Source organism: Rhea pennata, chromosome 3 (assembly GCF_028389875.1).
Source record: "Rhea pennata isolate bPtePen1 chromosome 3, bPtePen1.pri, whole genome shotgun sequence".
NCBI classification, from domain to species: Eukaryota; Metazoa; Chordata; class Aves; order Rheiformes; family Rheidae; genus Rhea; species Rhea pennata.
In genome coordinates, this window is record NC_084665.1 from 5,654,257 (window position 1) to 5,679,435 (window position 25,179).

At 37.3% G+C, this 25,179-nt stretch overlaps 1 protein-coding gene across 1 annotated transcript in view; it reads left to right on the plus strand.

Moving 5' to 3' along the window:
- Positions 1 to 25,179, plus strand: part of WDPCP (WD repeat containing planar cell polarity effector) — a 129,593-nt gene that overhangs the window by 80,118 nt on the left and 24,296 nt on the right. Inside the window, exons 11-13 of the mRNA XM_062571237.1 lie at positions 3,224 to 3,833; positions 8,541 to 8,729; positions 11,317 to 11,440. Coding sequence (XP_062427221.1) covers positions 3,224 to 3,833; positions 8,541 to 8,729; positions 11,317 to 11,440 — 923 coding nt within the window. The remainder of the gene's footprint in view (positions 1 to 3,223; positions 3,834 to 8,540; positions 8,730 to 11,316; positions 11,441 to 25,179) is intronic.

Here is a 25,179-nt window from a genome sequence, read left to right on the forward strand (position 1 = left end):
TAAAGAATTGACAAGTAATGGAGTATCATCTTCTTGGAAAAAAGATCCTTTGATTGTAAGGCTTCTTATTTTTCAAAAGCATCATCTTAGACTTATCAACGTGCATCTGTAGTTGTATGTCTCTCTGCTTTAGTTTTCCAGTTAGTGGCATGAAGAATTGTTAATAAAAGCTTTTTCTGACAGAGAAACTCAAACCTCTCTTCTCAGATGAAACAGAATATCCATTTTGTTTTTTGCCGTTAGAGTGCCAAATACCAGTTGTATTCAGCAAAGCTGGAAACCAGAACAAAGAGATCTCTAGGCTTGGTATTCTTTTCCTCCGAGAGGCAAATGAGGCCACTGATGCATGAGGAGTAGCATATCTGTTCCAATCTATGGAGAAATGTCTTTCTTGTTCTCAGCCAGTATTCCATGTATTATCAACGGAATTCTCTAGAAAAGTTTCCTTTAAGACTAGTTCAACTAAACTTTATGTCAAAACTTATCCTTTGAAAGGTAGCAAATAGAGTCTTCCTCTCCTTCTCTCGAGAACTTTTGCCTCGTCTAGAGTTGCATTGTATGCGCCAACCAGCTCTACCCTAGACTTCATTTCAAGAATCTGCTCGCAAAACTCTGTGAAGCCAGGAAGCTTCTCATCTCAAGGCTGATTAATTAGGGCTTCCGAAAGACTAGGTTTTACTTTTTTCTAATTTTAATGTAGTCAGCAGAGTTTTGTCCCACTTCTGCTCTTACAAGGCTGAACAAAACTATTAATTGGATTCAGTTTGGTTGCTGACTTTCAAATGATCAGATGACATTTATTTTTCTGTGGCTCTCTCCAGTTCCCACAGCAATCACTCCAGTATGTTTCCTGTGTTTTTTCTTCTCTACTGCCTCAACCTTCAGGGCCAACCCCTCTTTACAATTAAATAGAGCTTTCAGTCTTTCACCCCTCACAGGCTTGATAGTTGTGGGGATCTTCATGACTTTCTCGTAGGTTGTGAGGAGATGTCCAGAGAGGAACACAGATTTTGTATTGAATATATAGAGGAATAATGCAGTGCATTGAAACCTGCCACAGGAAGACAGAAATCTGAGTCCCAGAGGGCCTCAAGGCTCATTTCACAGAAGTTAGGGAAGCTTTGAAGACTTGCTTGGGCAAGATTTCTATTTCACATATTTGAAAGGCAGCTACCTGGGTCTCTGTACATTCTCCTAGGGAAAATTATAGAACAAATAATAACACTTCGCCTTGTCTTTATTTGGGGTTACAGAGCTCTGTGGTCACAGTAATCCTTTGTCCACAATAACCTCTTTTACAGGTTTCCTTGCTATGCAATTTAACACCCTAATAAGTTACACATTTCAAGCAGTTTTTAACGTCAAACCACAGCACAGTAGCCACTGCACATTTTGCGGGCATAAATGACTAGCTCCAGAGCCTAAATCATTGCTGAGGGAATGGAGCAGGTGAGAAAAGGGGTTTCAGCCTATATAGCTAATTAAACCTTTTGTTTCTGCTTTGGTATATATTTTCATTGATCGCAATTTCACTCTTGCTTGGGATTGGCTTACCTGGTTTTCAGAAGCTCGTTGCTTTGGCTTCTATATTAGATGCTTTTGCATGTAATACCTTGTTTCTTGATTATTAAGAGATTGTTTGTTTGTTCCAGACTAATCATCTTAAATTAGCTAAGACATTTGTATTAGTAGGCAGTTAGTGTGCAGTCACAAAATTGCAATAAATCTTTTTTTTTCTGCTTTTGAATGAGAATTCCCTTTACTCATAAAATGAGTAAACTGTCAGAACAAAACATTCTAATCAGTCTGATCAACATCCCAAATAACTTGCTTACAAATTCAGCAGTTGCTTCTGAAGTAATGGGTGGTATGCCAAAAAAATCTTAATTTCTTCTTCTTCTCATTTGCAGGATGAAAGGCTAAATTATATGTTCAGTTAATCTTGTGATCTATGGAAGTCAGCTTTAAACTTCTTTAACATTATGTGCCCATTTTTGTTTTCAATATGAAATTTCCATATTTCCTCGCTCATCCTCTCCCTGTCCTCTAATCACATTTGTATTTGTGTACCACCTGGCCTCAAAAGGGGCTTCCATAATTAACAGCAGGTCAGCAGCTTTAGTCTGGAGTCTGAAGAATGCTATGGATATACCTGAGGGTGGGGTTTGGCTCAGTTTGATGTTTTCCTTTTACTGTTTATTTCTGAAAGAACAAACACAAGCATGTTTCTGACTGACTTCCACTACTATCTTTCTTCTAGAGACATTGTTCTCTCTCTCATAGAAAAAGTATTCCATAAGCTGATTTGTAGCTCATTTACAGCTAGTACATCTCCCACGCTTTCACTGCTCATGTTCTATACAATAACTCTTAAAACACATGCATCACACAACATCGACTTCATTGGACTCTCCTGTTACCTGCATCATTTTATAGTGCTTCCAATGTTTCCATACTGCAAATTGTTACAATTTGCTAGCTACTGTCTTTGTATCGTATTCAGTATTTGTGTTACTCCTCCAGTTCATTCAACCTTCAGTTACTCCCAACTGATCCTCCCTTTCTACTATCACAAATTCATTCATTCTGCATCTAAACTATATGGCACCAAGGAGCATCTACCACCTACTCATCTGGCAATCTACAGTACATATTGTTTAAACATGCCATTGTTTCTACCACTACGGGATAACATTTTCTGTTACTGTGGCCAAGAGCAAATGATCAAAAATGCTTTATAGAATCATACAATGGTAAGGTTGGAAGCGACCTCTGGAGATCATCTAGTCCAGCCCTCAGCATAGCCCCGTACAGAGACTGAACCCACGACCTTGGCATTAGCAGCACCATGCTCTAACCAACTGAGCTAAATCTGCTTATCAACATCTGATGCTTAGCGTAACATCTTTTTTATCTGTTTTTTTTCGGAAATTTTTTACTTTCCCTTTTTAGGACCATCTCCTCTTTTATCTTTTGTTCCGCTAACCTATTATATACTCTGAGTAAACAAATATGGTCAAACTATATTGCAGGGTTTTTTAATAAAATGAAGTAACCATTTAAAAACCTAAATAATAGATTTTATAGCTCAATGTCTAAAATAGATATTTGGTTTAGCTTAGTGACCTATGAGAAAAAGCATTAGCAGCAGTCTATTTTCTAAAACATCAAAGTAAGAATAAACTGTTACAAATGACTACCAAACTCTCTGGATTTTTTTCAGGTTTTGAGTTTTGTCCGCACAGAATGGGATCCACTTGATGCCAGCTTTAGCACTAATCAGCCTTATCAGGTTCACACAGTAGAGCACTCCATCTCTGCAGACAAAGAGCCCATGGCTGACAGCTGTGTCTACGAGTGTGTTAGGAACAAAATTCAGCGTGTGGCGGTCACCAGAATACCACTACAAGCAAAGGCCATCAGCTGCTGCAGAAACATTACAGAAGACAAACTGGTCCTGGGTTGTGAAGATTCGTCAATAATTCTGTATGAAGCTTACAACAAAGTGACTCTGTTAGCCCAAGCAGAACTACTGCCTGCTTTAATGAGCTACCACCCTTGTGGAGCAATATTCCTGGTTGGCAGCTCTCAAGGGGAGCTGCAAATTTTTGACACAGCACTGTCCCCAATTAAAATGCAGCTTTTGGCAGAAGATTACTCACCTGAGACAACTTTGCAATTCAGTAAACACTTTGACGTGTCTAGCAGCCTCATCCAGATGCAGTGGGCTGCTCTTCAAGTTGCATCTCCCATCACTGATGGCACAGATATTCACGATCTTTTGTTGATTAGATTTGACAAGGGACCCTTAGGAGTACTTCGCTTTAAACTTGGTAAGTCACTGAGCACATCTACTGAACCATACACTCTTGAGGAAACATCTCTACCTCACAAATTTCTTCACTGGAAAACTCACTTAGAGTTTTTTGAACCCTCATTTTAGATATCTGGGCCCAAAGCACCCAATGCCAATTATCTTTGAAGATGTGAACCAGGTAGTTTCTTACGTTTCAGAAAGATTTTGTATCATTCATATGAGGTCTGAGATAATAGAAGTCCAATGTGGTTGTTTGGAAAATTTCCATGCAACTCTAATAAAAACATTAATTTCTCATATTGAAGATTATTTATATTTGGCGTATACAGTTGTAGGAATTGTATTCATTCTGTAGTACTACCCCTAAAATACACTTCAGATAACAGTATTTTTTGTTTCCTAAAAAAAGAATTATTTTGTACATAATGCAACTGTCCTTTGCATTACAACGTATATTTGTCCCAGTACTCTGTTCTTCCTGACTTCAGTCCAGGAAGTACATGAATTACAGTATTTCCTTCCTTCAAGACTTTCCACAAGATGGAAACGTTTCACAGCTTTCGGAGGAGGCTAGTCTCTCAGTTAACTTAGCAGGAGCTGTAAATCAAGGAAGCAGTGATAGCACTCGTTTTAGAATTTATATAGCACTTCTCACTTTATACTTTAGGTGTAAAAAGGTTTTAGGAGAGCAAAACCATAGCTATCTCCATTTTACAAACAGAATAACAAGAAGTGGCTGAGGAAAGCTAAAAGGCCTTCCCAGAGTTACACAGTAAGGCAGTGGCTGAACCAGAATAAAACCCTGCAGTTTCTCATCACTGAGAACTGGGTCCATTCCATTCAAATCAATGGTACAGTGGTGCAAACCCAGTGCAAGAGTTAAAAAACAATCATACTTAAATCTTCTGACTACCAAATCAGTGTTTCTGGCATGGCAAACAGCTATGTCAAATACACTCATCCTGGAAAATTTCAGCATTTTGCCCATTGTCTGTCCAAGAAAACAGAATTACCTTTGTAGATCCTTACAGAAATTGTTGTGATTATTTTGTATATTAAGACTGAGAAATTTTTTTCTTCCTTTTTTTAACCACGTGAGAGTGTGGTTTGAAACCCTACTTTAATTCTCTTTTTTTTTTTTTTACTGATTGATACAAATATGTGCTTTTGTGGGGAAAGTCTTATTTAAAAGTACTGCAAACCTAAACATATGAAAGTCTGAATTTAAAAAACTTAACTAAATATGCCAGTGCAAACAGGTAAATCAATACCATTGGATGTTAACAACAAAAAATATTGGATTGACTTACATATTTCTAGGAGAGCTGCTCCAGGTTATTAGTAATCCAAAATACTGTTAAAAACTGTTAACAAGTTGTTGTTTATTTTGAGATAATTCAGCTCCCTTATGTTCATTGACAGGTTTAGTAGTTGCAGAGTACCCCAGATCACTAATTAATGCAGATATTTGAAGTTTTTGTGCATGTTGGCTATTTGGAAAAAAAAAAATCTAAATTACCTCTTACCAGTCAAGCAGAAGGCACTCTACCCACATCTACCTTGCTTTTCTTCAGTCCTCCCTTGTGGAGGTTACTCACAACAGCTTTCCAGAAAGCGCAGCTTTCCCCTTGCTATCTTTAGCACATTTATGTTCTTACTAAGGCAAGCAGGCTCTCAGTGCAGGGGTTTAGAGGCCTTTCCTGCTAATTGCCAGCTTCTAAACTTAATTGGACTGTCTCCCTGGGCACCGTTCCTAAATCAATTAGGCAGTGAGTTGGCTGTCACCTCTTTTTCCCAAGCAGGTTGCCTGGAAGCGCACCACCCAAGAGAAGTCAAGCATCCAAATGGGAAGATGTTGACCTCTACAGCTGAAAGTTATCGTATTTTAAAATTCATTCTGTATAATTACTGTAAATCTCATCTAGGAAGAAGGCAGAGCTCTCTCTGTCTGTCCCACCCCTCCATTTCTATAGCAAAAAATATGCTGCTCTCTACTGCATCCTGGTTTTCATATTTTCCTCTTTTTCTCTCGGTCTGCCACACTACCAAGGTAATGCTTTGCTGATGAGTCAGCCTCTCTTGCCAAGCTCAGCAGTTTTTAAGTCTGTGTTATTTAATAAATAATGCAAAGTATACTGAAAATTTAGGGATCAATGACAAAAAACCAAGCATACAAGACTGAAATAGAAACTATTATTAACTCATGGTTGTGTATATATGCAGTGTAGCTCCTGTGCTACAGTAGAGCATTCAGTCCAAAAGGCAGCCGAGCGAAGTAACTGGACTCGACCAAATAGGTCAAAAGTGAATTTGAGAACTCTGGACATGCTTAAATTTATGTTTCTAGATATATTCCCAACTTTTGCCTCTAATATCGTAAATATGGTAGGATTGCTGCTGTAGGTTTTTTAAGCATGTGTTAGTACCCGCAGATCTACATACAAACACACAGAAAAATTTCAAGGCAGTAGCATAGAGCCTGTGGCTATTTAATTCTGTTTCTGCAGTAATCTGCTGCTTTTTTTAGGATAAACTACTCCTATTGGTTCTTAATACTCCTCTATTTTTGCCCTTCCAAAATACTGGATATTTGGATCCTACAACCAATCACTGTATCTTACAAATCTTTGCTGCATTTGTAAAAATTTATTCAAGCAAAGAAAGATTTGCTGCAAATACAGTTGAATGTAACTCATGTAATTGATTCTGGACCATGTAGTTTTACTGAATAACTATATGTGTGGCATCATAGGTAGCGTCTGTTCTCTGGGATGCATGTAGTTATAAAATGTCTTGTTTTTATCAATAATAAATTACATCAGCATTATTTGGATCATTTCCCATAAAAGCCGATTAATAAACCACGTCAATGAGAGCAGGCAAACACACTTTTAACTTCCAATTGCCATATTATGATTTTGGGCGAGATCTGTGATTTTTCCATTGTGTTCCCTAGCCAGATAGATTTGAGGAAAAGTTTCATCTTAAACTTACCCTCAAACATTAATGGCAAATATTTTTGGTGTCTAATGCCAAATTTATTTTTAAAAGCACTGTGGTTTATTGTCATTGATTTCAACCCAGATCTTGGATAGTGCCAGATGTAGTACTAGTGCCAGTGGCTTATCATTGCTGGCCTAGAAAGAGATTTTAAATATAATATTAAATTCAATTAACATTCAATTAAGTATTTTTATCTTCACTTAATGATTAATGTGAAGAGTTCCCAACTTGTGTAATACTTTAAAAACATTAAACATTTATGAAGAATAAATTCCACCATAACAATTAGATATTATCACAGATATACACGTTAAACATAGCTATTACACAGTATAATGTCCATAATCTTTAATATATGCAAATACAAAGTGAAATACAACACGGCAATTTTTTTTAAAAAAAATTATACTAAAAAATTAAATATTTCTTTTTTACAAGATAAAAAAGTAATTTTTCCCAAAGTATTTGGTCTATATTTGCACTTTCTTAGCAGATTACTTGTCTTTGAGCCATAGTCAAATCTTTTCCCCCACTTTCTTTTTTCTCTATCTGTATGCATCACAAACATTATTCACAATTACATTTACAAAACATTTTTGAGATCTGTTATCAGTTTTTTTCCCCAACTATTCTGTGACTTTAATATCAAAAATGAAATTCAGCTTGTCCCTTTCTTATGAGATTTTTTTCCTTAAATCAATTTTGACAAACAGCATTGGAATAGATTGTTTAAATCTAAGAAATCTAAGAAATAAAAATATGTTTTTATTTAAAGAGCAGGAAACAGAAAATTTGTTCTGTGTCTGATACCAGGAACAGCAGTGATAAACAATATGCTAGTGCAGTAACTCAAAACAAGGAAGAACTACAAAATGCTATGCATGGCCCACTTCTCAAGATCATTTAGTTAGTCAGGGACAATAAATGAAATTACTCTCTGGAGCTTTTCAGTCATCTTCTCTGTTCAAAAATTGAGATCCAAAGTCAAGAAAATTTGAGAATTTACTTTAATTTATACTTTTTAGAGACTGAGTGTTGTAGATAAATCATGTTCTTATGGAGCAGGCATAGTGTTGCTCATTTTTCTCACTCACAGGAGGCATATTTTTGGTTTCATGGGAAACTGTAATTCCGTGGTACCCAGATGTTCATATCGTTCATGATGTCCCCTCACAGAAGAAATGCCTCACCTAGAGAATTTTGCCAAGCTAGAGCTAAGTTCTAGAGGAAACACAGTGTGGAGAATGCAACGGAGTAACTGTTTCTTTAAAGTCTGAGCTGGTGTGAATTTGATTAGTTGATTAGTGTACGCAGATACCTATTTTTTAGTGTTGTCCAGCAATATTCCTCTATAGGAAAGAGGAGCTTGAATTTATGAACAGGTAGGAATACCTCAGATAAAATAAAGTGGGAATAAGCTTTTTTAATCATGTTTAAAACAAACTTCATTACATGATGTTGTCACTAGTAGGTACTGACCACATATGTGAAGTTCACTGATGGTTTTTCTCCGCTGACCCAAGCCCTCTGAGCCTAAATATGCTAATATAATAAAAGATGATAAAGAGCTATATCACACAAATATTTAATTATGAAACCTAGTAACTAAAACTTTTCAATTTTAACCAAATACAATTATTTTTAACTGTGCTGAAAAGTAGTCAACTACTGCTTTACACACTCCTAACACTGTCTTTGGTTTTAATATTTCCTGTGATAGGTGTGATCACAAGAGGACAGCTGGGCCTTGTGGAAATCATACACCAGTACATTCGTTACAATGAGATACATGAAGCAATTAGTGTCCTGAACACCATGAACTGGAACACGATGGGGCAGCAGTGTTACATAAGCTTGACCGCCATTGTAAATCACCTTCTTAAACAAAAGCTTACACCAGAGAGAGAAGGTCAGAATAGATTCTATTTTTAATATATTTTTGTGGGATCTTTGTAATTCATATGTGGATTATGACAGTATATTTATTGACTTTAAAAAGAAGACAACAGCAAGAATCCAGACAGTTAGGATTATGGTATTCTGTAACCAGATGTCGTATATGGATAAGTAGTTTCAGTAACAATTGGGTCAGTATGTTGATTGCAATTTAATTCATATTTGTATTATTAGTAATATTAAAACAACACTTATTTTAATGTATATATTGTGTAGACATGACTAAATACATGTATAGCAGTATCTTCTATATGCTATAACATCATTATATTCTATAGATTTAGCTTATGTAATTTTAGCTAGTGTAGGATCCAAATGTGTGCTTTATATTCATACTAAGACAGCACCAACTTACGGAGGGATGTTCTCCTATAACAAGGACAAGAGGTCTTTAGTACCGTTTTTAAGGTGCTTGTGAAGGGTCGTTCTTTCATTAGAACACCCACAGGCTTTGAATACACTATCCTCTGCTGCCTCCTTTAGGATCATAGCATTTGTCTTCTGGCCCCCTGCAGTAATAGCTTATGTGCCTAACAAGAAATGATGAATTTTAGTTTCAGCCCCATTTCTGCTAAACCCTGATGTGGTGCCTTCCTCCTGAATTGCTGCATATGCTGAAACTCAATAGGCTTCAAGATTTCAAGTGCATTGATTTAGTGGGAAGGTGTTATACCATAGTCTAGCAGGAAGGCAGCTGGGGACCAGGCGTCTTTCGTGGCAGGAATGAATACTTAGGAATGTGGTGTGTTAGATGATAGAAAAACTCCAAGGTGTCCCATATTGCTGCCATGCCATCAGTTATCCCATTTTATGAGATCAGATTAAAAAATCTCTGCATTACAAACATAGAGTATGAATTCTAAATAAAACATGCTTTTAAAAGCATGCATGAGAAGGGCTGGTTTTGCAACTCCTGTAAAAATATGCATGTTATAAATAGATGTCTGCTTGTTTCCCCCCATGAAGCTCCCTAACGCTATTTATACTAGACAAAATTTTATTTTATCTAGGATTTGTTCTATATAAATCTAACAAATTTGACATGGTAATTTGTGTTCTTATTAGTGGAACCCAGTCAGGCCTTTTATTTGTAACGATGTGGCAGTTATCTTTGAGATTTTTATTCTGCCTTCAACATCAAACTGGGCTATCTAATGAATCTATAACTGTGCTAGTAGTTACTCGTATTCCATGTAGGTTGACACATTTCAAAAGTACAAAACATGCTGTCAGGAAAACAGCAATGGCAAAGAATACAGCTTCTTTTTGCAAAGGCACTGCTGAATTCAATTTTAATCTAAATTGGCTGCTCTTTGAAAGAAAATACCTTTAAAGTTCAGCTTATCTTACTGTCTAGATTTAAGATAATGCAAAATCTAATTTACTAACAGTTTACCTGTGTTCCTAATGTGGTACTATTAGCACATTCAGTGCTATCAAGCCTAATAAAATATATATAACTATACTTGGAATTAAAGAACCACTATCACTAAACACAGAAATGGCTCGTTCAAATGAACATTAATGACAGCAAATCAATGAGATATTTGTCTGCCTAATGAGACAATAGTTTGGTTATAGTCTACTTTAAAAGCCCACACAAAATTCTGATTAGCATTAACGATTTGCTTATCCACCTTGAAAGGAGAACTATGCTAGTATATCATATTCTTCCTCTGATTTAAGAAAGAGACTTGTATCAGTCATTTTGTTCTGCATGTAAGGAATTGTACTACGGATTAACTTTTGATCAGAAATCACACAACAAGAAATAGTATTGGTCATTAAATTTCCTTTCAGCTAAATGTTTGGGACAAACACGTACTGTGTATTTCCATGGATTATTTATGATGTATTAAAAAAACATGCAGAAAAATGCCTAGGAACCACAGATAAGGAGTATAGCAGGTCAGAAATCATTTAGAGTGGGGAGCTCCTCTGTAGCAGAAGTTTTATTTTATTGATTACAAGAGAAGTTTTCCTTCCTTCTACCATGTCAAGTTGTAGGAGAATCAAACCTGTAGGGTTTCTCTACCCTTTCTAAAATATTTTTTTGAAGAACTATTGGCTGAAGAAGGTTCCTTAGACTTGAAGGCGATCACAAGAAAGGCTCTGTCACCTGCTAACCTAACACATAGCAGTAATCCCTGAAAAAATGAACTTTGTTGTTATTTCCTTAAGAGGACAAAGAAGATTTGAGCTAATTGAGAGTTGACCTGTACTGGATAAACTTGTTCAAATTTTATTACTCTTATGAGTCACTTTTAATTGTATGCTTCTGGTGAGAACCTGATGTGTTATAGACTTCTTTTCCCTTTTGACAGTTTTTGCTGCTCAAAGTCATTGTCAGCTCTGCCTCAAGTGAAAGGTTATATGAACATTTGTGTTTTTACAAGCTGTCATATTTTAGTTTTATCTGTCCTATAACAACATCACATTTTATCAGTGTTTGAGGAATTTGACTGACTACAAAAATGAACAACCTGTTGTAATTGAAACAGTTTCACTTGTTTCATTGCTGCTGCATTTGAACTCTACAGCACAGCTTGAGGCAAGCCTGGGAACCTTTTATGCTCCTACAAGACCCCTTTTGGATTCAACTGTGTTGGAGTACAGGGACCCAATCAGCAGATACGCAAGAAGGTTCTTCCACCACCTGCTCAGGTGAATGACAGTTTCAACTTCTATCAACATAAAATTAATTGCATATTTCAATAATTACCTACTTTAATGTGGTTAACATTTTCCAAGAGGACCACCCCTGAAAAAAATGCATTCATTGTTGTTGTTTGTTTAACTTGCACTTCGCTCCTTTCAAGTACAGTATTGCAGATAAAATGCTATTCAGAGCTCTTCTATCATGAGCACACTTAAAATGAAGCACCCTTTCCCTTTTAACTTGATGGAAATAGATAGCATGCTTCTGAGAGATTTATTCACTGACTGCTTTCGGATTAACTATTGAAACAGCTTACAAACTTGAAGAAAATGATGAGTTTAAATAGATACTAAAATGCCAAAGAACAATGTGTGGTCCAAGACATTTTTGCCTTTGCACCCTTGAAATCTGAGCATTTTGTTATTGTCACCTTTACAGGTCTCATATAGAAATTCATATTTTGCTAATTTTCAGTAAAAAAAAGCCCTCTGTTCTGAACGATAACCAAGATATTTGTAACATCTTGCTGAGGACAAGTTTAGATGAACACGTGAAAAATCTTTTAATGCACCCTTTTTCTATATTTTACCCAAATGATATACATTGCCTATGTGAAGTTACGAAGTGGGAGTTACTTTGATGGTAAAACGTATGCTTCTTTCACATCTTAAAGAGAAATGAATGATACTAAGATCTGAGTCTGAAAAAGATCATCTTTCTGGTAAACCAGTACATAGCAATAGGCACATTATTCTAAGTAGATGAGTGCTCACAATATCTGAAAAACAGATAACAGCCTTTCACTGGAGTTTTGTTAATAGATGTGACCACGATACTCGCACGTGGCATGAACTCTGGTTTTGCCTTTCTCCTAGAAACTAGCAGGGAAGACCTGTTGCTGCAGTGGCCAAGAGAAAAAACTGTGGGCCAATTTTCTGCAGAGAACAGATGCAGAAAGAATGCCTCTGAGATTGCTGAGAGGTGTAATGATAGTGCTCTTTACAGCTGCTAGAGAAAGGTGTATTCCCTGTGACTCAAGATTTGCTTCCAAATGCTAGCAGGCATGCAGAGGCATGGGGCCCTGGCTAAGCATTCAAGCCTTGGGGCTGCTGAACACAGCTGAAACACTGACTCAGTCCCCCTAGCAAACAAGAAGCTTCAGTATCAGAATGCTGCCTGGACTGTGCGGGACTGAGGAGGAAGATAGGAGAGTCTCCCCATGCCTTGTACCTCCACCATAAAGCAGCCCCTTAATAATTTAGTGTTGTGACAGTTTTTGGAACAAATTAATGTTATTTTGCTGTTTCCCTATTGTCAAAGGGATTTGTATTCAACTGAATCAAAATGATAGGATCATGTGATTGCTGCAGAACAGATGGTAATGCTTAAAGCTTATCTGAGAAGACATAATCTAAGTACAAAATGAAATGTTCAAAAATGGAAGCTTTATCTGATAGAAAACAAGAAAATAATGTGCAGAGCTGATCCTTATTGTGGATCTGCCTTAATTGGTGTTTATTTCCTTTTAGATATTTTCTTAAGTGGCTAGAACAATTTGAATGTAAGCTAAGCAAAGCGCAGTATGGATTTGTTGGAGGACTAGTAACACCTGGATTGTTCCAGGTGAGACAATTCCATCCAGGCACAATTGCAATGTCTAAGAGAATCAGAGGGAGGCATAATGCTCCCTAATTCTTGTAGGCACACAGAAGTTACACCTTCGACTATTCCTTCCCTCCATGAAGAACTGGCAGTCAGCCGCTTTTGCTGGGCAGCATTAATAATTGGGGGTTCAGGACAGGAAGAAAAGTGTGCAGAAAATTTTGCTCTTGCCTCTTTGGAGAACCATACTGTGCCCATGGGCACTGAAAATGGGGTAGTCCTACCACTCTCTCTTTACCAGAGATGGCAACTATATCTGGGTGTCAGAAGGGTGACATTAAAAGTTAATTATATGCTCTCTGTCTCAACTCTTATTTGGTTTGTTCACCCATATTCATTTAACACTAAATACTTGCAGGTTGATTACAGAAGGTTAATGAATCTCTTCACAGTGAATTTAATTACCATAGATGTATATATATGACCAAACAAAATAATAGTAAGAAGACTTCAATGCAGGTGCACTCTAAAGTGTCAATGCTGACTTGAAGCAAGCGCATGGGGACCTTTGTTGTTCTCTTGTGAGCACAAGGAGACAGAAGCAAAAGGGTTGTTTTAGATCTTGTCACAGGAAGAAATGAAGGAAACATGATGCTTCCTGAACTGCACACACAATAAGTATAGATGGTACTCAACAGATCTTTCCTGGAAGATTGTAGAGTGGGCTTCGGAGAAAGCAAGCAGTTGGTACACTGAAGGCAAATTTAGAAGGTAAGAAGCTGCAAGACACAGGGAGCCAGGAGTTCAAAAACAGGTCAGGGCCAGGAAAGGTGGATTAGGAGCATGATCCAGAAACAAGGAAATGGAGTCAACGAGACAGGCATCTGAACAGGCAGCAAACTGCAGAAGGGTAGAGTGGGAGTATGGAGAATAGCAGGAGAAGACAATATAGGATGTGTGGAATATAGAGGAGATCAGATGCATAAGGGATGGACAGGCAAGGGTGGAGTTTTTCATACAAGATTAAAACATTTAAATGTTTCTAGATCTAAATCTGAAAAATGTTGCTATTAACAAAAGTCTCCCCTTCCCCCCAGCTTTCCTTTGAATGCCCCACCAATCTGCCTTAAGCCTTTTCTAGAAGGACCCACTCTTGGGAGAGAAGTATTAATTCATTCTACATGCTGAGACAATCTTTAGCCTGCCTGCTGAGTCTGCCAAAAAGGTACCAGTTATTGTTGTACTTTTTAAGATGCAAGTGTCTGTATTTACTAGAATTGAGAAATACAGTCACCTTTTCAGAAAGGCTATCCTCACCAAGTAATAATCATGTGACAGTGATCTTAATCTTTCCTGTAGGCTGAAGGGCTGCATATCCAGTTGCAAATAACTGGAGACATGCATTTTCACATTATCAGTGAGGTTATAGGCTAAATATTTTTCTACCGTCAAAGAGATCAGTTTCCAGAAAATGCTGAACACTGCAATAGTAGGTTTCCTCCTTTAGGTACTGGGCGCTTCAGAGGGAAGATGCTCCATAATTACTAACTGCATTGCAAGTATGGACTGGAAAATGGTGCTGCAGCCTGAGCTGGGCCCAGCAACACAGATAGCACTATTGAAATGGGTCACAATTAGAAGGCAGGAAAATGCCTTATAACATTTAAAGCAGCCATATTATTTGTAGCCGTTGTTATAAAAGCACAGTTCTTACATTTGCAAACCATACAGCCTCTTTAGCTTCCCCTGCAATGGAAGCTTCGAACTTTGCAGGTATAGGCCCTGAATAAAGAGTATGGAATACCTCCAAAGCAGGCATTTGGTACACAAACTTGAAATTAAAGGCCTCTTAATTACATGCCAGGGATGCATTACAGCAGTAGTTATAGAATGAATAATTTCACTTTAAATTCTTATCTGTAATTAAAAATACAGAAACTGAATTGCGAGTATAAAAATGTATCTTAGGTGTTCCTTGCCACTTGAGTGACGCTCCTGTATTTTATTATGATGTAACTACTTATAATAATATAATGCGCTATATATCATTATGTAAAATATTGAGCTGAGGTGGTTTTATTAGGAAGCCTTGGGGAGCTCTAGCCTTATCCCCACCCTTTTGTTGAACACTGCCTACTGAAGTGCGTTAGTTTAAGGGGGGAGTGGCAGCACAGCCTCCTGCCGCTCTCCAACCGCCTCATGCAGCCAGGTACAGAGCGTGGAGTGGGACAGAATCGTTCTTCGCTCGTTAACTACGGCATCGCTGACTCACGGCTTTGCTTCGCTCTGCTCAAGCATTCATAAATCGCACTTGTCATATTTTCTAATGCGTGAAATTATCTTGTTAGTTTGACACACACACAGACACAAACACAGCCCTGCTCTGTACTATTCAAACTTTTTTGTCTCTCTCAGATGCATATTGGAAAAGTAACATTGCATCGGCAGGAAGCAAAGACGGGGCTCTGAAGTCCGAACGAGCTATACAGTTGCCGTGCTAGAATGCAGCCACAGTTCAGTATTTCAGCTGTGCCATTTCTCCTTTATAATTCTCTTTCTTGTGTTTATGAATATAAGAATCTCATTTTTTTTAACATAGAAATATATTAAGATCCAAAAATACTTGGATCCTTACATCTGATAATTCCATTAGGAGAATGTCACTGATTTTTTTTTCCAGAGTACAAATATGTTACCCTTGGAAGCAAAGCTCTATTGTAAATAACAGTATAGTGCTGTTGCCTCTTTCAAGAGCAAACTCTCAGAAGATCCACTCTCAGAATTTTGGATGGCTTCATAAAATATTTTGCCTTTTCGGAGTCCAGAAATGAAAACTATACTATGTTTTTACTCTTACTGTTTTTACTGATTTACAAATCTTCTGAGAAGTACTGTATACTCTTCCTAGTGTGCAGTGTATGTTGCTATTGGTTAACAGTAAAGAAGAATTTAGCTACATGATGGGCAGAACATCCAGTAAAAGCAGTGGTTTGACTTTACGCACAAAAGTAATATTTGAATTGATAAAGGTCCTCTGTAAGTAAACACCAATAAAGGATGATTATTAGCATCAGGGGAGACCTATTTCCACCTTGATTTTTATGAATCACTTCACTATGGAAGAGTTGTGAAGTGCTGTGCTATACTATCTGACACGATGCCTTGACACAGTTATCAGTTAACTCCAAGACAACCTTTGAAAAGCTAAAATAAAGCTCTGGTCCTGCAGCTGCATCACTTATGCAGGACTAACTACCTCTGTGTAAGCCAGTTCCTGTACTACTCCACTGCAATCTGCAAAGTAGACATCCTCTTTGAGTATGCCATCCTAAATAGGACCCCAAATCAAAGGTGAGAAAATGCCTTAACCCTCTAAGAATAGTTCCCAGTCCTATCCGCAGCCGACAGTATGGAGCTGAGGGACAGAGTGAGCAAAGAATTTTTATGATCTTTTTTAAGAGCAACCTAGAAGTAGAATCTGTAATTATATTAGTACATAATGTGTCACAAAATATGTATAAACATTAGTGATGATATGGTTCAGGAAGAAGAATGTCTTTTATATTCCTAAGGTAACCTATTAGGCATGAAATTACGCCTTCAGATAAAATGACCACTGATGTCAGTCAGGTTCTGTATGGTGACCACATGAACAGAATTTGTCTCTACAGGAGTAGGTTCAGTAGCAGCATTCTGACTAAAGTAGCACCTTCTGCAGAGTGCTTTGAAGAGTCATTTTTTCTCATCTTGTAAAAACGATCAAAACCAAAGGTTTTCATATTGGCACTGCACTGATGAATGAGAATTTCCCTTGCTGTGATGGAACTGCACATAAAAAGATTCCCCTGGTCATGCTTCTTGACCTGTTTTAGAAACAAGAAATAAAGGCACCTTTTCAATGGAACTAGAGTATTTTTGCTGTTAAAGAGGCTAAATATCACAGGAAAAGAAAGTTTAGAGTGTCTTTGTTTCGGTCATGTTGCTAATGACTTTTTTTTAAAACCAGTTCCACAACAGGTTTCAATTTCAGTCAAATACTTTGATGTCAAGGAATTGCTCCAGGATTTAATTCTCTAGTGAAAATCACAACTTAAGAAATATTGGGCAAAATATCAGGAGAAGAACAAATAAGATGGCATAATTGCTTGAGAACAAAGTCACATGAAGATAAACCACAAGAAATCTCAATCAGAGATTTGGGGCAAGATTTTCTGCTGAACCTAATGGGAGACATTGCTTGGAACATGGGAAAAATGGCCCCTTCCACATACTCAGAGCAGTCCCAGAGCTGCTATAATGTGGAGCAATTCCCCATAGCCACCACAACTGGCTGTTCGTTGCTCAGAGTGACATAACTCCTCCAGTTCTCTGCTACACCCCTACCCTAGGGACTACACTAGGAAAAAAAAGGAACACAAAAAAGCTACGTTGGACTAATTTCTTTGTGCCAAGGCTATTCCCACTTGCTGGTTAATCTGACTTTGATATTACTACTTCTAGAAGCTGAGCTCAGATACTGTTGTTTTGTTTTGTTTTATTGTGTAATTGATAATCTGCTCTCATAAAGTCACATTTTACTGCTGAACTAGCTGTGGAATTTCCCTGAAATCTGAGGGGCTTTGGGCATTAAACTACTGCAGAAACAGGTCAGATATACCACATTTATGGACAAAAACACAAGAATAAATTCTAAACAATACATCTTCCCTCCTTGAGCTGCTACAGTAAGTCTGCCTCAACTTCTCTTTGTATATCATCAGTCAGTCTTTCACATCAACTTTATCTCATCACTAATGGTTTCTCCCTTCTGGGCTAACACTCAAAAATCTATTCTTTAGGTCCTGACCAAGAACCTTAAATTAAACCTTCTTTTTTTCCCCCTTGCAGTCTTTCCAGATTGATTCATGTCTCATCTCTGCCAAGGCGCTTCTTCATTCATCTCCATTCTCTTCCTAAGTACTACCATATACCTTACTTTTCTTGTGTGGACCATCTGGCGATATTCTGTCTTGAGCTCTGCTCCTCAGTACAGCACAGAACATGCCTTAGCAATATGTAGGCAGTTCCCTATGTGTAAAAAAATTGTCTGTTTTCCTCCCTGAGGAGCTTCATTTTCCTGACCTTTCTCCCTCTTCAGTCCAGCATCCTTTGGGAAGAGCTAGTTGAGCAGTTAGGCTTTGCATCTTCAAGTGCAGAGCTACCTTTTATGGTTCTTCAAACTCTAAGAACTTGCTTAGTCGAAGATACCATAAGTAAAATCTAAAGCAAAAGTCAACAGTGGTGAATTGTCCAATAACTGAATGTAGTCTCTTGAGGGTGCAGCTCTCCTCATCTGATTTCAATAATGCAAAACTTAAATGTCCAGCAGAGTCATCTGGGCTCCCTCTGTATTTAAGAGAGAGTCATGGGTGCACAAAAGTGTGAGTAATTTCATCTAAGGGAGATGTCTAGGATAAGTGTGAAGAATCAGACTTGAATGCCTATCCCTAGCAATTAACTATAAAGGGAGCCTACCTGATTAGCTTAGATTAGCTATCTAAAAGTAAGTTGTTTGAAGATAAAGTGAATGATTTGCACTCTAAATGTCCAGTTCCTCCATCACATTATCACCGGATCACTGATCAGTTAGCAGAGAGATCTTACAAGTGTTCAGGTATAGTCTTGAAATAAAAGGAGAGAGGCACAAAGATCAGCAAAAATATTTGAAGAAAGGTTCACAGAAAGACACAAAAAGCAAGTAGGCACCTAGTCAATCCTCTTTAAAAAGTTCATTTTGACCAGTTGGTCAGACTAGGAGAGGATGGGGAGGGGGTGTTAGTTTACATTGGTAAGTGCTGAAGTATCAGTAAAAAGGCTATACTACAGATAGATAAACGGTAATATACGACCGACACCACAAAAAATTATCAGGAACTTCTAAAGGAAAAGCAAGGATAAAATAGTTGAATTAAATACTCTGGTGGTAACCTCTCACTTAAATCACCTTAGCACCAGAGGACTGGAACGTGGAAAATTTTATGTCAGTTTTTACAAAGCATTCTGGAAAGACTTTAAGAACTACGACTCTGTAAGTGTAACCTCTGTACCAGTCAAATTAGTAGAAACTGTATTTAAAAAAGAAACTTACAAATAAATATGCTGCATTGGGGAAGAGTCAGCAGGATTTCTGTAAAAGCAAATTATGTCTCACAAAACTGAATTCTCTGAAGTCAGCAGTCATGTCAGAAATGGCTATCCAGTTGCTTTTAATGAAAATTTGACTATCCAAGGGCTTTTTGGAAGCTCTCTCCCCAAATGTCTTAGAGAAACTAAGGTGCCAGAGGCTGAGAGGGAAGCTTCCCTTCCACAGGTAAATAATTCGTTACAAGGTAGGAAACATAGTAAGAGTAAATGGCATTTTTCACACTGAATAGAGATCATGAGTAGAAATTCTCAGTATAGTGGACCTATATTCATAAGAAATCTGGAAATTCTGGAGCAATTAATGAGGTGTGAGCATTTGCTAATGATACTAAAATATTTAGATTAATAAAGATAAGGGCCAACTGAAGAACAGCAAAAGGACTTTACAGGACTCAGTGACATAGTATCAAAACTGAAGATAATGTTCGATGTAAATAAATGCAAAGTGAAGCATATGACAGGGAGAGTAGAGCAGGGAGAGAGTCCTCATTCACATGTGAAATGATGGAGTCTGAGGTCACCATTATTCAAGAAGAGGAATTTGGGTTTATAACTGATAGCTCTGTAAAATAGTTGGCTCAGTGCTCAACAGAAGTCGGAAAAGCAAACTGAATGCCAGGAATTTTTAGAAAAGGAACAGAGTGAGCTTCAGTTCATCTTAAACATGAATATTGTGTGCAGTTTTGGGGTCCTCTGTGCTGTGAAAAGATGCAGTAGAATTCAAAAAGCTTTAGGAAGGACAGCCAGGATGATTAACGGCGTGGAACAGCTTTAGTGGAAGGAATGACTAAGTAGGCTAGACCTCATCAACTTGGAAAGGAGGCAAGTGAGATAGGGAGAGGGGACAATGAATGACTGCTCACTGCTTCTTCTAATGTAAGGGGCCGTCCAGTGAAGCTAGCGTGTGGCAGGTTCAAAATAAAGTGATTCTTTACATAATTAAGCTATGAAGCTCCTTACCACAGGATGTTGTGGATGATAAAATTGCATGAGTTCAAAGGGAAGGTTCAGGAGAGAAAAATTCTCTGAGGAATACTGGCATAGAAACCACTTATGGCTCAGCAAATCCCTGAATCAGAGATTGTTGGAGACTAGGAGACTATTTATGGGAGTGTCACCATATACTTGCCCTGTTCTTGCATTCTGTCCTAGGCACCAGGTATTGACAGGATGCTAGGCTGCACGGACCTTAAGTCTGAGCAAATGGTCATTCTTACATTTTATGTTGTTATACAAGACATTGTGCAGAAAAAGCATAAATTAGTTACTAGTTTTCCATTTTCTCCCCCTAAATTTACCAAAATTCATACAACCAAAGATATAGGGAATTTCTTTTCTAACTGTCTCATGGGTGTGTTTGCTATAATGGAGTTCTTATGTGTGGGAATCATATGAGCATTACCATTACATTATTTTATTTTAAAGAAATAATCATCTTAGCTATTGACAAACCTAGATAGAAAATATCAGTATAATGTAATGGACGTATAACTCAACAAGGCATCTGAAATTTGGCCCTGCACCATGACTATGTAATTAGATATTTATCTTTAGGCAGCCAGCTTTAGAAAATATTGAGCTAAAATTATCTTCTCTGAGAAAGTCTCAGCACTAAAAAACTGCATCTTATCCAATGTCAGGCATGAGGGAGAATTGGCCCTGCAGCTCCTGGAAAGTCAGGAAGAAAAAGGGTCTGTTCATCTTAACTTTAATACCAAATTTCCATCTGCTGCAGTTTGAAATTGTAGAGATATCGCACATTTACAATAGGGATTTATAATAGAGGCAGCAACTCATCCTTAACCATAGCAATGATACTGGGCCTCTGTTATAGAGCTGTCTTTAGTGTGTAGACATGCTGATATGTTTGCTCAGTAAAATACAGCTTTCAAGACATACTGTTAAGTTTACATGATCACCAGAGTGAGAGGGATAAAGCTGGAATAGAAGAAAAGCAGGAGAGAATTAATGCAATAAAGGCTAGGATTTAGCAGACAGGGTTGAGCAAAATAAGTGTAAAACAACAGGTGTAAATGACTCTTATGAGCATTTTTAATTAACATCTGTTTTTAGCCCAGAGTACTTCAGAAGGGTATGTTGGAGTGTCTCTAAAGACAGACTGTTGAGAAGTTACTAAGTAGTAAGAGGTTGGGGGAACGGAGAGGTTTGGGGACAGGTGGCAGGCTGTGCTTGCTTGGTGGGTTTTAGTTGCAGCTTAGAGAACCCTGAGGAAAAGCCAAATATAGTGAAATTGCAAGGTATGGAAATATTGCTATGGCAACAAAATATTTTCTCTTGAAGGAAAATGGGTATGAAAAAAGAAATACGGAGTATGCAAAATTCAAAGGAAGCACACGTTACAAGAAGAGAAAAGACTCAGTTAAGTTTAAAAAAGAAGGAAACCTTCATAGTTTCAGTTTATACAATAATAATTCGTAATAGCAATAAATTGCTGTTTTCCACATTTGTGTAGCACCTACTATTGAAAATTTCAGAGCACTTGATAGACACAAAAGAATTAACCTATATAGTAGGAAAACATAGCCATTGCTTCCAACAGTCTTCCTTTTCAGTGGCTAATCCTATTTTACAAGAAAAGAACCCAGGCTAACTTGATTGACCAAAATCAAATGGGAAACATATGACATAAATGTTTATAGAATCAGGATCTCATGACTAATATTTCTTTGGTGTAGACATACAACAGTTCTACAGTTTTAAATGGTGCTGGTTTACACTTAATTAAGCAGAGGTCAAGAAGCAAGTTAAATGATATAGCTTTCTTTATAGGAAAAAATAACATTTTTTCTAGAGTTTTGTACATCTAGACTACCTGTTATATATTTTTAAAGTTTAAATACAGCTTCTTAATAAGCTACTTCTTCAAAAATTAGCTTGATTCACCTGAAAATTCTGACTCTCAAAAAATTGAATGTAAAGTCCATTCTGAAAAGAAACATATATGTTTAACACAGAGGCATCTGAACTATTTCACACAAGAATACCTTTAGGTTTCCTATAGCAGAATATCGTTCTACAAGATAGGAATCACATGGCACGATTTTTTTTCAGATTGTGACAGTTTTCTGAGATTCACAGCCTGTTACAGCCCTCAAGGGCTTTCTCTGACCAGGGAGTCATACTGTCTGACTTCCCTTAGTAGCTTTCTCTTTCCTCCTATTTTTTAATTTGGTTTGTTTGTTTCCTTGCTTCATACCATGCCCTTTGATGTGAAGGGCATTCAGTTCTACATCCAATAATCCATAAAGTTATAGGTGGACTTCCTTTAGTTCAGCGATATGCCAGAGACAGTATAGTTCATGTAACAGAGACTTTTGGGTGGCTTAAGATACCTGTGCTCATTTAAAATTTTCTCAGCTATAATTATTCATTAACTTTTATTTGAGACATATTTGTGTGTGACCTTTAGAGTGTTCCATAAAAGATATTTTTATCAAGTCACTCAGGCCTCAGATCCAAAATTCATTTACCATACCCTTATTTAGGACCCATTGAAAATTATAGTTCATAAAATCATACATTAGTGCATTGCTAACTTTGGGCCTAAAGGGATATGTAGATTGTATTTGGACAACCTTTAAAACTTCTGCATCCAGAATATATTTTAGAGGATTATGTCCTTGACACGCATGCATATGGATCTGGTGGCTGTTTCTCCATGACCTTTGATGTGCTCTACAGCACTTCTCCATCACCCCTAATAGAGTTCCTTAGGAGGGAGCAAGGTTGTGGACCCTCCTAGAAGCTTTTAGTGTCCTGTTCAAAGAAGCTCGTAATCCAAAAAGATTGTGGCATAAAAGCGTAAGGTTGGCAAAATAATACCACTAGCATCTCAGAGGTCTTAAACTGCTGATGTATCCATCAGTTCTTCAGCCAATTCCCTCCTAACTTTAAGAATGTCTGATTAATCTCAACCAAACATTACAGGGGGTAGAAGCCTCAAGGATTAAAAAAATGCCTACCAGTTTTGTGAAAACTGGCAGCCAACTAGGGTTAAATAGGATGCAGGTAATCATTTCCACCCAGAAAAGGTACAGTACAAGTTCAACAGACATGTGTTCTGCCAGCAGGCCAGTCAACACACATGCTGCTTGAAACCAAACACAGTCCGTATTGCCTCTTGCTCAAACAGTTATTCGGAGACACAAGAGGGAGCTGAGTGTGCCCTGGTAGGTGAAGCACTAGAGATAGTAGTATCGGGAATGGTCTATTTTTCAGATAGTTCAGCACCCAGTCAGCAATAAGAAAATATCCAGTAAACTCAGGAATTATTAGGCTGAGTCCCACAAATCATGAGATTTTGAAACACAATCTCATAGTCTAGGGGGAGAGGGAAAGGTAGTACTTTGGAGATTTCCTGGTCTTCAGGCTGCATTCAGTTGCCTAATTTTCACTGCAGTTATCTTATTTAAAATTGGGAGTCGTATTGAATTCACGTCGGTAAAATCACATCTTTTTTGGTTGTCTTTTGGTTATATTTTTTAAAAAAAGAAAACTAAGATTTTAATGTATATATTGATCCCAGGAACGGTAAGGAGAATGTCAGTATTACAAGATTCACTGCAAAGCAAAAGGAAGTCTTTGACTGGTGCTATATTTTATAGGTAAAAAGCTGTGTAGCAATCTAAGCGCTTCAGAATTTATTGACCTTTGACTTTAAAATAGCTCCTTAAATTTCAGCAGGGCTGTCATTTTAAGGATGCATTGAAGTTACACCATCTATATCTGACTTTGTACGCATAAAAATAAATATTTTACATATGTACTACATGAGAGTTTAAGCCTTGGGCCAACAATTTTTTAAACGGGCTCTGGAGCTCTATTCTGAAATATAGCTCTTTGTCTACATTAGTGGCCTCATATTCAACAGTTGGTTGAAAACTCAGTTGTCCTCATTTAAAAAATCAACCACTTAGCAATCTAGCCACATACTTTTTATATTCTCAGCCCAATAATCTCTAATTATTCTGGCTCAGAATTCCATTGAAACAGGGTTCAGAGTCATTTTACAGACATTATTCTTTATTTTATATTGTCTAATTTAAAAAGGAAAAATATTTCAGATAATAACAACATTTTTTGAGAAAAAAAGGCATGAAAACCATTTCTGTTCCAAAAATTGCTGATATGAAAACTTATGGGAAACAGCTCCTTTTATGAATAATTATTATTATTGTGTTTAAGAAATGGGCAAGATGCCTAGAAATTGAATGAAAGAATGAGCTATTAAATTGAAATATTAAATGAAATAACTGAATTAAAAGTGATCACATAAACTCTGCAGTAAATGTTGGGAGTTGTAGCTGATTGAACATATTTTCATCATCTGTTTTGTATGCTTAAATACAATTGCTTGATATAAGTAAACACATGATTGATATTCTGAATACTTAAGAATCTGCATATGCATCACGGAATACTGAACAATTAAAACTTAATTTCAGTGTAGTTTGATTACATGTAAATTATTTCAATATTCTTTTTTTTTCCTGTTCTGTTTGCTCAGTGTGTGCTAACTACTCACTTTTTGAATGCACATCACTCTTGATTGATTGGACTGTGAGATGAGGAGGGCTCTGAAATTTCTTCTGCAAAAAAAAAGATTGCCTTATAAATAATATTTGTGCCACAGCTCTCCCCCTGCAGATTATTTTCTAAATGTTGTGTACCCTTACTGAAGACAAGGAAAAAACCTGCTGCAGCCCTCCTTTATCAGCACAGCACAAGGAATATGCTTACATGGTCGGTGGGCATGTCTAAGAAGGCTTGTTGGTTGTAACTAGTCCCTAAAGAAATGTTGCCATCTTTTCTGCACTGTATTTCTGTCCTGCTTGCATGAGCTCTCTCTCTCTCTTCCCTTCCTCCTCCCTCTGCATGATTTTTTTTTCTTCTGGTTCCTGGACTTCATATTAGACATTTTGGTGGTACTTATAATATT